The following is a 13,270-nucleotide window of genomic DNA, read 5'->3' as shown; positions in this document are numbered from 1 at the left end:
GAGACGGTTATGCGAAAATTTGGTTGGAAACGGTCAAGAATTGGCTGCAAAAACAGTGAAAATATGGGTAAAAACGGGGTTTTTGTTATGAAAATCGGTTACCAGCCTACGCGTCACTGCAGCTGGCTAGCAGCGCGTCGGCGCCGGGTGCGTAATGCGCATTACGCCAATGCGCGCGTAAACGGCGCAGAGCCACACGACTTGCGAGCCAGAGACCAGTGGACATGATAATCATGATAATACGGAAAGAAGGAAAAATAAAGGACAAAAAAGTACATGGACGGGTCACGGGATACCGGGTGAACACGTCCGCAGACACGCTATGAGAGGACGTAATAAATACGGGAAAAGATGTGTGTTGTATAAACAACATGAAGCGGTACTATAAAGAAAAATAAAATTAAAATGGGGACAAAAAGGTACGAGTAATTAGGCCAACGGGGTAAAGTAACTAAATGAAACTGGAACGAAACAAAGAAGGAAAGAAACTAATCAGGAATTGTAAAAAAAAAGAAGCTAAAATAATGAGAACAGAATTAAGTAAAGAACATGGAAACGGGAAATCACAAGCAGCAAATAAAAAAAAAGATGCTAAAAGGGAAATGTAAGAAAGAACAGATTTAGAAAATAATGATTCAATGATTCTACGTGTTCAGTATTTCTTCCTGTTATAGTGAACGCTCCCATTTACTCATGTAGCGGGGACCCGCGCGAAGCGCGGGTATCCCGCTAGTCTTCTTACTATAAATAGGGAAATGTTGTATGTATGTATCTATGTATCTATCTATGTATCGTGTATAAAGGCTCCGTCAGTTTCGATCCAAATATCGCCAAATTCATTCGGGAGATCGAGGAACTTCCCTAGACGGTTATGCGAAAATTTGGTTGGAAACGGGCAAGAATTGGCTGCAAAAACAGTGAAAATATGGGTAAAAACGGGTTTTTTGTTATGAAAATCGGTTACCAGCTTACGCGTCACTGCAGCTGACCGGCAGCGCGTCGGCGCCGCGTGCGTAATGCGCATTACGCCAATGCGCGCGTAAACGGCGCAGAACCACACGACTTGCGAGCCAGAGACCAGTGGACACGATAATACGGAAAGAAAGAAAAATAAAGGACAAAAAGGTACATAGACGGGTCACGGGATACCGGGTGAACACGTCCGCAGACACGCTATGAGAGGACGTAATAAATACGGGAAAAAGATGTGTGTTGTATAAACAACATGAAGCGGCACTATAAAGAAAAATAAAATTAGAATGAGGACAAAAGGGTACGAGTAATTAGGCCAACGGGTTAAAGTAACTACATGAAATGGGAACGAAACAAAGAAGGAAAGAAACTAATCAGGAAATGTAAAGAAAAAAAGAAGCTAAAATAATGAGAACAGAAATTAAGTAAAAAACATGGAAACGGGAAATCACAAGCAGCAAATAAAAAAAGATGCTAAAAGGGAAATGTAAGAAAGAACAGATTTAGAAAATAATGATTCAATGATTCTATACCTGTTCAGTATTTCTTCCTGTTATAGTGAACGCTCCCATTTACTCATCTAGCGGGGACCCGCGCGAAGCGCGGGAATCCCGCTAGTAGGGTGTAACTTGCTAGACTTGAGTCAAGTCCTCGTTTACGGAGCATGGTTGGGGTAACTTGGCAGTCTTGTAATGAGACTAGTCGAGTTTCACCCTATTCGGCAATCGCCCCTTTAATGGGCTTTAAATTTGTTTCCCTGTTACCCCGGTGACAAAACACCTGAGATATTGAAGTATTTTGGGGTACCTTTTTGGGTGTTTTGTTACCGGGGTAACAGGGAAACATATTTAAAGCCCATTAAATCATGTTAATTTTGATCTATTTTGTGATGTTACCACGGTAACAAAATACCTGAGATATAACAAACTGGTCTTTGTTTAAAATGTTGTGTGCTTGTTCTAAGCGGCACAATTTGAGATCACTTTGAGCGAAATCGGAGCATTTCTTTATTTATTTTTTTACCCCTGTACATAATGATGTAGACAAAAATTTGACATTTGATCTTTATGCCTATAACTCAAGAACTATACATCGGAGATACTTTTTCTGAATCCTAATAATGAGAGGAATACAATTAGATGATTTTTTAAATCCATATCCCCCCAATTTTGACATTTGAGGCATCATTTCGGCCATTTTGTAAATATGCAAATTAAAAAATGTTCCCCTGCCCTTTTTTGCCCTTTTGGATATATTGTTGGTGTTTCGAGTCACTAGTAAGCATAAACATTGGTGTTCCATTTTTGTCTAAAATTGTCGTAAATTATGACTCGTCTATATCGCCTTTGCGAAATATATTGTCATACAACATTTCACTTTCCTCCGATCTAAATGCTACATGAGTTTCGCATTGCATGTTTTATCGTCTTTGCCTGACGATGATTCGTCATACATGTCTGCCACACGTTTGTTATCGTGTTTTTGTATATAGTAACATTGCCTGACGATGATTCGTAAGATTTGTTTCTTATCGTCTTTGTGTAGTATAACATTGCCTAACGATGATTCGAAAGATTTGTTTCTTATCGTCTTTGTGTAGTATAACATTGCCTAACGATGATTCGAAAGATTTGTTTCTTATCGTCTTTGTAGTATAACATTGCCTGACGATGATTCAAAAGATTTGTTTCTTATCGTCTTTGTGTTGTAACATTGCCTAACGATGATTCGCAAGATCTGTTTGTTTCTTATCGTCTTTGTGTTGTAACATATTGCCTGACGATGATTCGTAAGATTTTGTTTCTTATCGTCTTTGTGTTGTAACATTGCCTGACGATGATTCGCAAGATCTGTTTGTTTCTTATCGTCTTTGTGTTGTAACATTGCCTGACGATAATTCGTAAGATTTGTTTCTTATCGTCGTTGTGTAGTATAACATTGCCCGATGATGATTCGCAAGATCTGTTTGTTTCTTATCGTCTTTGTGTTGTAACATTGCCTGACGATGATTCGTAAGATTTGTCTAGCGATCTTGTGAGAAAATCTTTCTCCCGTGGATCTTCCAGGACCATATATGATGAATCTTGCTGTTTGATTTGTAAAATTCTGAAACAAAAAACAAAACAAAAAACCAGAAAAAATGATCGAAAATTTCTGTTTTATCTTACTCATATAACAATAATGACGTGTTGTGTAGTGAAAGAATTACGTCATCACAAGAAAGAAAGAACGAAAGAAAGAAAGAACGAAAGAAAGAAAGAAAGAAAGAAAGAAAGAAAGAAAGAAAGAAAGAAAGAAAGAAAGAAAGAAAGAAAGAAAGAAAGAAAGAAAGAAAGAAAGAAAGAAAGAAAGAAAGAAAGAAAGAAAAGAGGGAGGGAGATAAAGAGAAAGGTTGTTTTCACCGGTGCGGTTTTGAGCCACCTACCTATAGGTTGCGGAGGACAAGACCGGGGATAGCCAACTAGAGTGCTAACTCTGCGGCCCGGTCAGCTATTTCATTTCGTTTGTATGCACGTTCAGATCACGCGCTCGGATTACGTGGGGTGCATGGCTTGGAGAAGTTGTTAGATTTCGTTGGATTAGAGGGAGGTAGGGTTTTAAACTTACAATGTCAGAAGACTAGCAATGGCCAACAGACCAACCATTACATAAAATACTATGGTTACTTCCGATTTGATAGTTGCGTAGAAGATAGTGTTGAATATCAGCGGAGACACAAAATTCATTAGACCCTGCATACAGCCAACACACGCAAACATCACACCTGAAAGAGAACATATTAATCAGAGATTAATCGGTTAGAGTAATTCAGTTAACGTCATGCCTATATATCAAATAGTTATGTTAAAGTGTATACAATTTGACGAAACCGTTGATGGTATCACCCCATACATAAACTGATGCTATTGATTGCACACTAAAAGGGAATTAAATGAAAACTAAGATTGATTATTAAAAAATGAACAATCAGTTAAACTATAATAGTTGAAGAATATTGTGCCACTCCCCTTTTGTATCACGGAAATTGCTCCCCCGCTATTCACCACCCTGCCCATATAGATGTTCAAGCAGCCCACCTCTTGCCTACCAATTGTATACATCCACCTACCTTGCTCAGAAGGGAATGCTAGTTTTGACATTTGTGATCTAACCATCGGGAGAGCCAACGCCCGGAACAACCCAACAAGAATAACTGAAAAAAAGATGAAACGTTGTACAAGTTCTATCAGTAGAGAGTCATCGATGTAGTGTAAAATCCTTAATTTGCCGTATTGTTGGTGAGGAATTATAGACATAGTAAGGAGACCAACATAGTGTCAAATATGGACATATGCATTGCATTGAAGCTATGCAATCTGACTTTATAGCAGAAACTACCAGGCTTTCCAAAAGATGTCCGTAGTACCAAGGCCAAGAAACATTAACCCAGAGGGAAGTGAGACGGTTGTACTTTGTGGCCACGCAAAACTAGTTGAATCTGCCAAATCATGGTTCGAAGCCCAATAATCAATGGAGTTGCATGGCTACCAAGCACAAGGACTATATTGACAACCCCGTTGCATTCAAGTGAAATTCCCTAAGAGTGTACGGTACATCCTAAAACGGGTCCGGCCAGTAGGCACACTTGACGTTGAAATCACGTTGAAATCAGGTTGAAATTTCCACGTCGACTGGTTGAAATCAGGTTAAAATCATGTTGTATTTGCAAATGGATTTCAACCTGATTTCAACAATTTGAAACCTGATTTCAACTAACCTTTAGGTTGAAATCAGGTTGAAATCTGGTTAGGTTGAAACTTCGTCGAAATCCTAACCTGTGCCCCTGGGGTGGCTGAGCTCTAAAGGTTTGTGGTAGTTGCCAATGATCTACATTTTTTGTCTGCCAGAGGAAGAGACTGCCAGTTCGTAAAAGATACTAGTATGCTCTCTACATACCAACTCAAGGCAAAAGAAGGAAGACATGGGCGTCCAAGTACCTCATATCTAACACACCTTCAACGTGCGCTATGCCCGTTATGACAGGTGATTCAACAAGCAGACGCACTAGCCAAAGCTCGCTGTGCATGAACAAGTCTTGTGATTGCCTGCTCCGCAACCGAAAGATGTATACTTGTATCTGGGCATGCATAACCGCATAACCACTATTCAAGAAGGAACTGTTCTCATTCTTAGTCAGTAAATTATGATTTTAATTCATACGCGCCCCTAGACAAGCGTATTCCGCGAATGATCCGGCTACTATCCTCTATCGCCGCATAGACGACATCCAGTAACCAATGAAATTTAGCGATTACAAGCTAAACCACACCCACTGACTAAGAATAGTCTCATACTTACCAAAGAAAAATGCTATAGTAGTATTGGCCAACGCAATCAGAAGTATGCTGAGCATGGATGACACAAACCCAAGCTGCATAAGAGTTGGTTCGCTGAAAACCTTCGACAACAACTTGCCACCAATCAGCATTCCTGGATCATGCATAAAATGGGTGGACATTTTTTTAATTTACATGAATCACGGAGTATTATTTTATGTGTTTTTGTTGTGATTTTTGTTTATAAAGCATTAAAACAATCAGCTGGTGTAAGATATATCGATCGAATAGTGTACGATTAAGATGTTTGACATTGGCTAAACAAATAAACAAACAAACACACCCTTAGAAAATGCATGCTTCCGTTATCAAATAGTATATATCAATGTCAACTTACCAACCGCGCCTATTATATATTGCCCAGCACTAAAGAATCCAACAAGTATGGAATCCCAACAGAACGGTACTCCCAATCCGTACAACAAAGTCAACGAAGGTAGGGAATAAAATACAACCATACGCAAAATGAGGATAACTAACAGAAGTATAATTCTCCACCTTCTGTTGTTACTGTTATTTTGAAAGAAGCTTACGACAGATTGGAGAGTCTTCTTCAGAGAGAGACCTTGACGTTTCTCTGGATGTATTGTATCTTTAATCATAACTGACGAATAGATTGTACATGTAAATACGACGCTCAAAATGAACCAAAAGGCGGGGAGAAATCCTTGTGCATTGATCCAAAATCCAATTGCTATTTGCGATATCCCTGCGCCTACAAAACCGAAGAAGTCCAATATCACTATGCGAAACATGCGTTCTTTCTTGGTGGTAATATCAGCCATATAGGAGAAACATCCCGTAAGAAGCAGAGTAAAGTCGCCGCTGATTCCCATTATAAAATGACCGATTAAAAGGTATTCAATTCTAAGATGTAAAAATATGACTACTAGGTACACGGCTGCGTATAAAGTAAACCCAATACCAGGTAGGATCAAAGCAATTTTTCTACCAGCTTTGTCGCTATATGCGCCGAGCATAGTAGTTGTGAAGACTGCAGGTAAAGCGTTTGCTGCAGATAGGTACATCGACCACAAAGCCGTGTCCTGTTGTATCTGGTCCTTGATATCATCATTGGTGGTGTTATTATAATTGCTGCAAAATGCTCTGTCATTGTCTGCATCGATGTCAAAGTAGGTGAGGTTGTAATTCTCCGAGAAGCGTTCCGTTAAATACTGCAATTTTAAAGGTACAAGAAGGCCATAGCAAAGCATCATAAAAAATACTATCGGTTCTACTGTAATGGGAAGGCATTTCTTTGATGTCAGCTCCCCATTTTGCTCATAGGTCTCAGGTTTCTTGTCGGTTGGTGTGCCAGCGGTGCATTCCTTGGCGCTATTATTTGGTGATGGAGTCGACAATGGCGCCATGTTTGTAATCCACTATTGCTTTACTTATCTATCATTATATCTGGAAGAAGTTGCAGGAGAAAATCTGAAATTATAAGTAACGAATAAAATAAACACGTGCGTCCTGATAGTTTATTGTTACAGCACAAGTTATAACAATGTGCAAATCAGCTCTCCAAATTGACCTTGTCGAATTATGTGATGTCGCATAAACGTAAAAATCATGAATACCATTTCCATATCAAAACTGTACGCTTCGACATGACACTAAGGCATTGAAAACATATAAATCCAGGAAGATAAATAATTCGTTAAAATGGTGATTTCAAAACAAGGAAGTTATTATAATGATTGTCGCTACATATGTCAACTGAAACAAGTGTGGTTACCATACAGGGTGTTTATCCGGGGACACTTATACAAATGACCATACAGGTATGCTCCCACGGAAAGACCCCGTTTGTGGACAGCGCATGCATGCAGTTCCTAGAGACCCCTGAATTTGACCAAAATAAGGCAGTTAAAGAGACCCATGATTTTGATCATTTCATTTCGTCTTTTTTTTCAGACGAATCGTGATTTTGACCGTTCGCAGCTCCGAAAGACCCCTTTTTTCGGTACGCCGTCAGCTCCCAAAGACCCACCATCTCCATTCCGGGGGAGCATACACCAAAAATAGATAATGTGCCCCCGGGTGAAAGATTGGTACTGGAGCTAGTTTGGTTCCTTTGCTTTACTTTCAAGGATACATATCCTAATAGAAACTTAGTAACACAGCGTATGGGGATTTACCAATATTGTTCTTTTTATATTTAAGGTTAAGGTTAAACACTGAAAACCAAATCCGAGTCACATTGACTCATAAGCACGAGTCCAGCCCTATGTCTAAAATGACCCAGTTAAGTGAGTCAGTAAAACGTTTTAATGACTCACTTAACTGGGTCATTTTAGACATAGAGTCAGTGTGACTAACATGGGTGAATGGATGGGACATGGGTGAATCAAGCTATGTCTAAAATGACCCAGTTAAATGAGTCGGTAAAACCTTGAGTCAGTGTGACTAACAAAGATGAGTCCAGCCTCGACTCACATGGGTGAGTCAAGCTATGTCTAAATTGACCCAGTTAAATGAGTCAATAAAACCTTGAGTCAGTGTGACTAACAAAGATGAGTCCAGCCTTGACTCACATGGCGTGAGTCAAGCTATGTCTAATTTGACCCAGCCAAGTGAGTCAGTAAAATCTATGATGACTGACAAAGATGAGTCATCTCATGAGAGCAAAAAGCTGACCCATTTCAATGGTTTTGGATAGCCATCAAGTGTATTTGATAGCATAGTGACACATACTCTAGAAATTATCTTTACAATATCCCATGCTGAATGAGTCATGTGATACAGATTGACCAATCTAGATGAGTCACATCTGGTTGTCATTGTTGCTGGACTAATATTAATGACTCAATTTGACTCACGTTGACTCACTTCGTCTAGTCAATATCCCTTTGACTAACCAAGATGAGTCATGTGATACAGATTGACTAACATAGATGAGTCACATCTGGTTGTCATTGTTACTGGACTCATTTTGATGAGTCCAAGTGACCCATTTGAGGTAGTCAATATCACCAGACCCGGTTGGATGAGTCATTTGACTTGGATTTGGTTTTCAGTGTTAGCAACTATTTAAACTGTTGCGATATCGATTTGGTAGTTCACAGCATCTTGCAAATGGGAGTGAGCTTTGGCAAAAATTGCATTGATCAATTCATAGCGAGTGTGTAGAAGAATTCAAATATCACAGATATATTTTTGTAGGTCCTGTGGTTCTTTACTTATGCTGCAAAGAGGGCTGAAATAACAACACTTTTGTAAAACGAACATAACTCATTAACAACAATAAATTAAGCAAGTTTGCAAAATGATTTGTAGAATGAACTTTTGTGTTACTTTTCAATAATATATTGATTCAGATAATGAAAATCGAGAATTTACTTTATATGTAAAAATGCAAATGATCCAACGAGCACCGGTATACCAATCTTTTTAAACACCCTGTAAGTAAACATAACGAGCAACGGAAAGATGTGTACAATATTACGATGTCAATACACAGTAGACTTCGGTTGTATATATAAATGCGCATTTATAAATGCGCACGTGACCAGATGGCCAGCGCCATATTTGCATTACATCACTGTCAATCACTGAAATGGCGACCATTGAAGGAGTGGCTACAGTTGGCTGGAGGTTCGATGCTATAAATTTGCAAGGATAAATCATGGATATCGATGGATCATGATTATTGCACAGCACCCCCCATGTACAAACATAACGAATGTTTATTTATTTATTTTATTTATTTATTTATTTATTTATTTATTTATTTATTTATTTATTTATTTATTTATTTATTTATTTATTTATTTATTTATTTATTTATTTATTTATTTATTATTTATTTATTTATTTAATTATTTATTTATGTACTTAGGCGACGAAAATTGAACAAATTGGGAAACAAATTTTTCCTGTGCAAATGAATGCCGACCCCAAATTTCGGAAATTTCAGGATAATTTTTTTTGGTATTTTCTCAAATTGAAATTTATTTACAGATTTTTTTTTTTGGGTTATTTAAAAAAATAGAAAAAAATACCAACCGACCGACCGACCCTACTTGAAAGGTCCGTCCGCCCGTAGAACAGGGTTTCTTTTTTTTTCTCGCCTTACTTATAATTTTATAAATATTATTTGCCCCCCCCTTTCCCCCAAACCACCCTCCCCTTTTACACTCATAAATTAATTGTTTTTTGCTGAATTTCCCCTTCCGTGTAAAGTAAAACTTTATAAGCCGGTTGAATCAAACTGAACAAAATTGACGTATACAATTACAATATAAATACCATGACAATAATGTGTATGACGAGATCTAACTTACTAGCTGAATACTAATGTAGTAAACCTCCAACCATGCATCACATACGTGATTGTACGTCAAATTGTCATATAACGTATGAGCGTGATGTATAGTATACGAGTCTTCCTCAACATCTTCCAGCCGGGATGATTAGATCATGTACAGTCATCTACGTGTTTATACTCTAAATTGTACGTCAACATGGTCAAAGGGTGTACAGATCACCGATTTAGCATGGGGGACACAAAAAGGTGCTTAAAACACATTTTGAATTAGTTTTTTGTCAATTTTTGATGTGAGCATTTGTGATGTGAGCGAGCGAATGAGTAAGTTAGGGTTGAGGAGGTCGGGCGGGGACATCTAGCCTATTAGTTCGAGAGGGTCATTATTCCGAAAAGGGCTAAAGTTATAGTTTCATCAATTGACGTTAAAATTAGAGTTAAAATTAGGGTCAGGGTTATTGTTCAGTGGCGGCACTACGGGGGGGGGGGATATTTATCGTGGCTCCCAAATAAATAAATCCATGACCCATTCCTTCCGAAAAAATGACAGCCCCCTAAGTTCCCTATCATCACGTGCAAAAATTATCAAATAACATCATCGGCAGCTACTCAGTTCTGACCTTAATGCCAGTAAGAATCACATTTCGTCATCAATATGGCCAATTGCCACGCCCATTTAGCACGGAAATAATGAAATATAAGTTTTTAAATCAGCTATATCTAGCTTTTCCGTCATTAATTTTTTTTTTTCCGTGATGGAAAATCCAAATAAAGAGTTTATGTTTCGGGTCAAATTATTTTCCCTTTGCAATCAATGCCACTATTTTGCAAAAACAATTTTCCTTGTAAAATGTCATTTTCGCCTATACTTTTGCGTGTGGAATTTGTGCACATCCGGGTACCTTACATCGTTGAACACGGTATGGCGACTTGTAGATGTCACGTGCGCATTTATAAAAGCGCATTTATATATATACCCGAAGTCCACTGATACATATCTTCCAAGATATTGATAGCTTGAACCAATCGTACAAAATTGTGATGTGCCCTGAGTAATTTAATTTGATCATTTAACTTTGTTTACAATTTAAAGCTATTTCGTGAGAGATGTGAGAAATAGGAATCCCCTGTTGAAGTAATCATGTAAGAGATTGTGTATGAATACATTTTAGGGGAATTCCGTTTTGATCAGAATAACAAATCCAATCATATATATTTTTGGATCTTGGAAATCACCATATCATGCATATAGCTCAACGTAACGCATGATGTATAAAGTCCCCATGGATGTAATAGGTGAAGGTTGCAGCATGAAATGATTATAGATAGAGAATTTCCAGTAATGTTTTTGATATGGAAGGTAAAAGCAATAGTTTGCTTATGGTAATTTGTATGAAGAGAGTTTGTAGGCTCTGTCTATAATGTGTTGGTAGTAAATGTGCTTCAAAACAGGTACATGTGACCCAGTTTGCAATAATGTGCTATTAATATAGCAACAAATGAGATTTTGAGCACACGAAAGTGATCCTCCTCCCCCAAGGGATTAATAATTCTTCTGTCGTCTAGCTGGAGTATGGTTAATAAAGCAACACATCTGTCAATAAAGTGGATCAGTGCAAGAAAAAGCCTGTTTCCTGGATGATTTGAGTGATTGGTGAAAGCAGCACCATTTTGGGAATTGTCATCTGTGCGAAGATTGTATACGCAAAGGGTATATAACCTCAAGTGTACAGTGCACTTCGATGAACAGTGATTTTCGCAGGACAAGTGAATATAAAGGAACATTGAACGCAACAGAATTTTGTAATCAATTAAGAAGATTGTCGGTTAAGTAGTAATTATATGTGCTTTTATTGTTCATGTATACAATCATATTGTCATCTGAGTGATGCAAATAAAGTTGGTCTGGTACCAGATTTGGTGTTTTATAGACTTTAGAGCCTAATAGATATGTTGAACGAGCTTTAGGATAACTGGATAAACTATAGCATTTGCACAACAGTCATGCTCCGTGCATTTACATGAAAATGAGTAGCTGCATGTACAGAAAAAATATAGTTAAGTTATACATGTCATTTTGAATCACATATAGTTTTGTTGATGAAATACAAGACTCCCTTGAATCATGTGTAGAATCAGAGATCAGAATATTTGATATCTGTTTAATATCAATGTTCAGTTTCTGTATATATAAAAGCATAATGACCTTTACCAATCAATATCAAAATAGCAACATTTTTGTGTCTCAAAATGTTACAAAATGAATAATGTAAATTAGTTGATGTATTTGACACCAAAAAAATTCAACTTAGCGTCAGAGATTGTAAACTGTATGCTATAAATAATAACGTTAGAAAAATGATATAGGTTAGGTTATATCAATAATGTTGAGACCCAAATTGAAACAAGCCATTTTTTGTTTTCTCTGCTGTTGTGTTTAAATGTGTTTGAAAATTGCAATGTAAAATTAATGTATGTTTATGATAAATTTCCCCAAAATAGGTTGTTTTTGATCATGTTGATGTTCATCAGCGGGTAGTCTTTGGGAAATGCACTTAATAAGTTCTGTGTACTACTGCTACTACCACTACCACTACCACCACCACCACCACCAACAACAACAACAACAACAACAAAAAACACAACAAAAACAACAACAACAACAACAACAACGATAATAATAACAACAACAACGCCCGAATTTCCCTGATATATATTTAATATATTCCATATTGTTAGAATCATTATTACAAAACGTTAAATCTTAAACATTCTTATGTTTCGCGTTTTATTCACAAGCATGTCCATAATATGATGCAGCAAATTTGCGGCAATAAATCCCACTTATTACAGAACACGATCATGATCATGGACATCAGCTTGTTCCCAACTTTGGCACATATTGAACTATTACAACTTTTATTTGATGCACTGCTAATTTCACAGTAACTTTGAGGAATTAAAGTAGTTCTTCCGTATGTTTAATTACAGGAATACAAATTAATATTGAAAAATGATGAATCTTACCTTTGTTATTATACACGCACTAATAGTAGTACATCGTTGCTAATAATAAACACAGTTTCCTCTTCCATATGGTATACAATATTATCAGTTCCTTCAACAGTATGACGGGGATTTATCTGCTGTGAACTTTGGTCATTTGTTACACCACCTGATATGGTCACATGCTGTACGAATTCCGTAAGAATTACATCACACTCACAAACACGCCCCAACACCCCAACACCCCCCCCCACCCACCCTCCTCCATCCCTCCGGCATATCTCGACTGTATTCCTCATCATTCGACACCAGAGACGTACCGACCGACTGGGGACATTTCAAGTTGTCCCGTGGTTTGAAATACCGTGACAAAAGTGACCAACAGATGTGCATCTTCCTTTATCCTGGTTATAGGATACTATATTGTTCTCATTTTGATACATTTTAGCTTTAAAACGTAAGTTTTCGCGCGTAAACGAAATTATTTAAATACCCCCCCCCCCTCGGTGGCCACGGTACGCAAAGCACGTACAAAGGCACGTCATTTTAATAGCAACGTTTCCCCACATTTTAACTTTGCAGCTCTTTGTTATGTTAACTTCTATGTATTTAGGGCTTATAACAGCCTTTGTGATTCTTGCTAATGATG

General features: G+C 37.7%; 1 protein-coding gene across 1 annotated transcript; it reads right to left on the bottom strand.

The window, feature by feature from the left end:
• Positions 1-2,071: 2,071 nt before the first annotated feature.
• LOC140165413 (proton-coupled folate transporter-like) lies at positions 2,072-6,787 on the bottom strand. The gene is made up of 5 exons (XM_072188718.1): positions 5,686-6,787; positions 5,311-5,442; positions 4,082-4,165; positions 3,580-3,736; positions 2,072-3,078 (listed from the first exon to the last, which is right to left on the bottom strand). The coding sequence occupies exons 1-5, from the start codon at positions 6,716-6,718 to the stop codon at positions 2,946-2,948; spliced, it is 1,539 nt and encodes a 512-aa protein (XP_072044819.1). The 5' UTR covers positions 6,719-6,787; the 3' UTR covers positions 2,072-2,945.
• Between the last annotated feature and the right edge of the window lie 6,483 nt (positions 6,788-13,270).

This window comes from Amphiura filiformis, chromosome 12 (genome assembly GCF_039555335.1).
Source record: "Amphiura filiformis chromosome 12, Afil_fr2py, whole genome shotgun sequence".
Lineage (NCBI taxonomy): Eukaryota > Metazoa > Echinodermata > Ophiuroidea > Amphilepidida > Amphiuridae > Amphiura > Amphiura filiformis.
This window is presented reverse-complemented; position numbering and strand designations above follow the sequence as displayed.

Bases quoted from the DNA above. Each gene is read 5' to 3' on its own strand.
- LOC140165413 (XM_072188718.1), bottom strand. From the start codon at position 6,718: ATGGCGCCATTGTCGACTCCATCACCAAATAATAGCGCCAAGGAATGC. The intron at 5,443-5,685 runs GTAAGTTGACAT...TGCATGATCCAG, and splicing joins ATATATAATAGGCGCGGTTG to GAATGCTGATTGGTGGCAAG. The intron at 4,166-5,310 runs GTAAGTATGAGA...TCTTTTTTTCAG, and splicing joins TACTATAGCATTTTTCTTTG to TTATTCTTGTTGGGTTGTTC.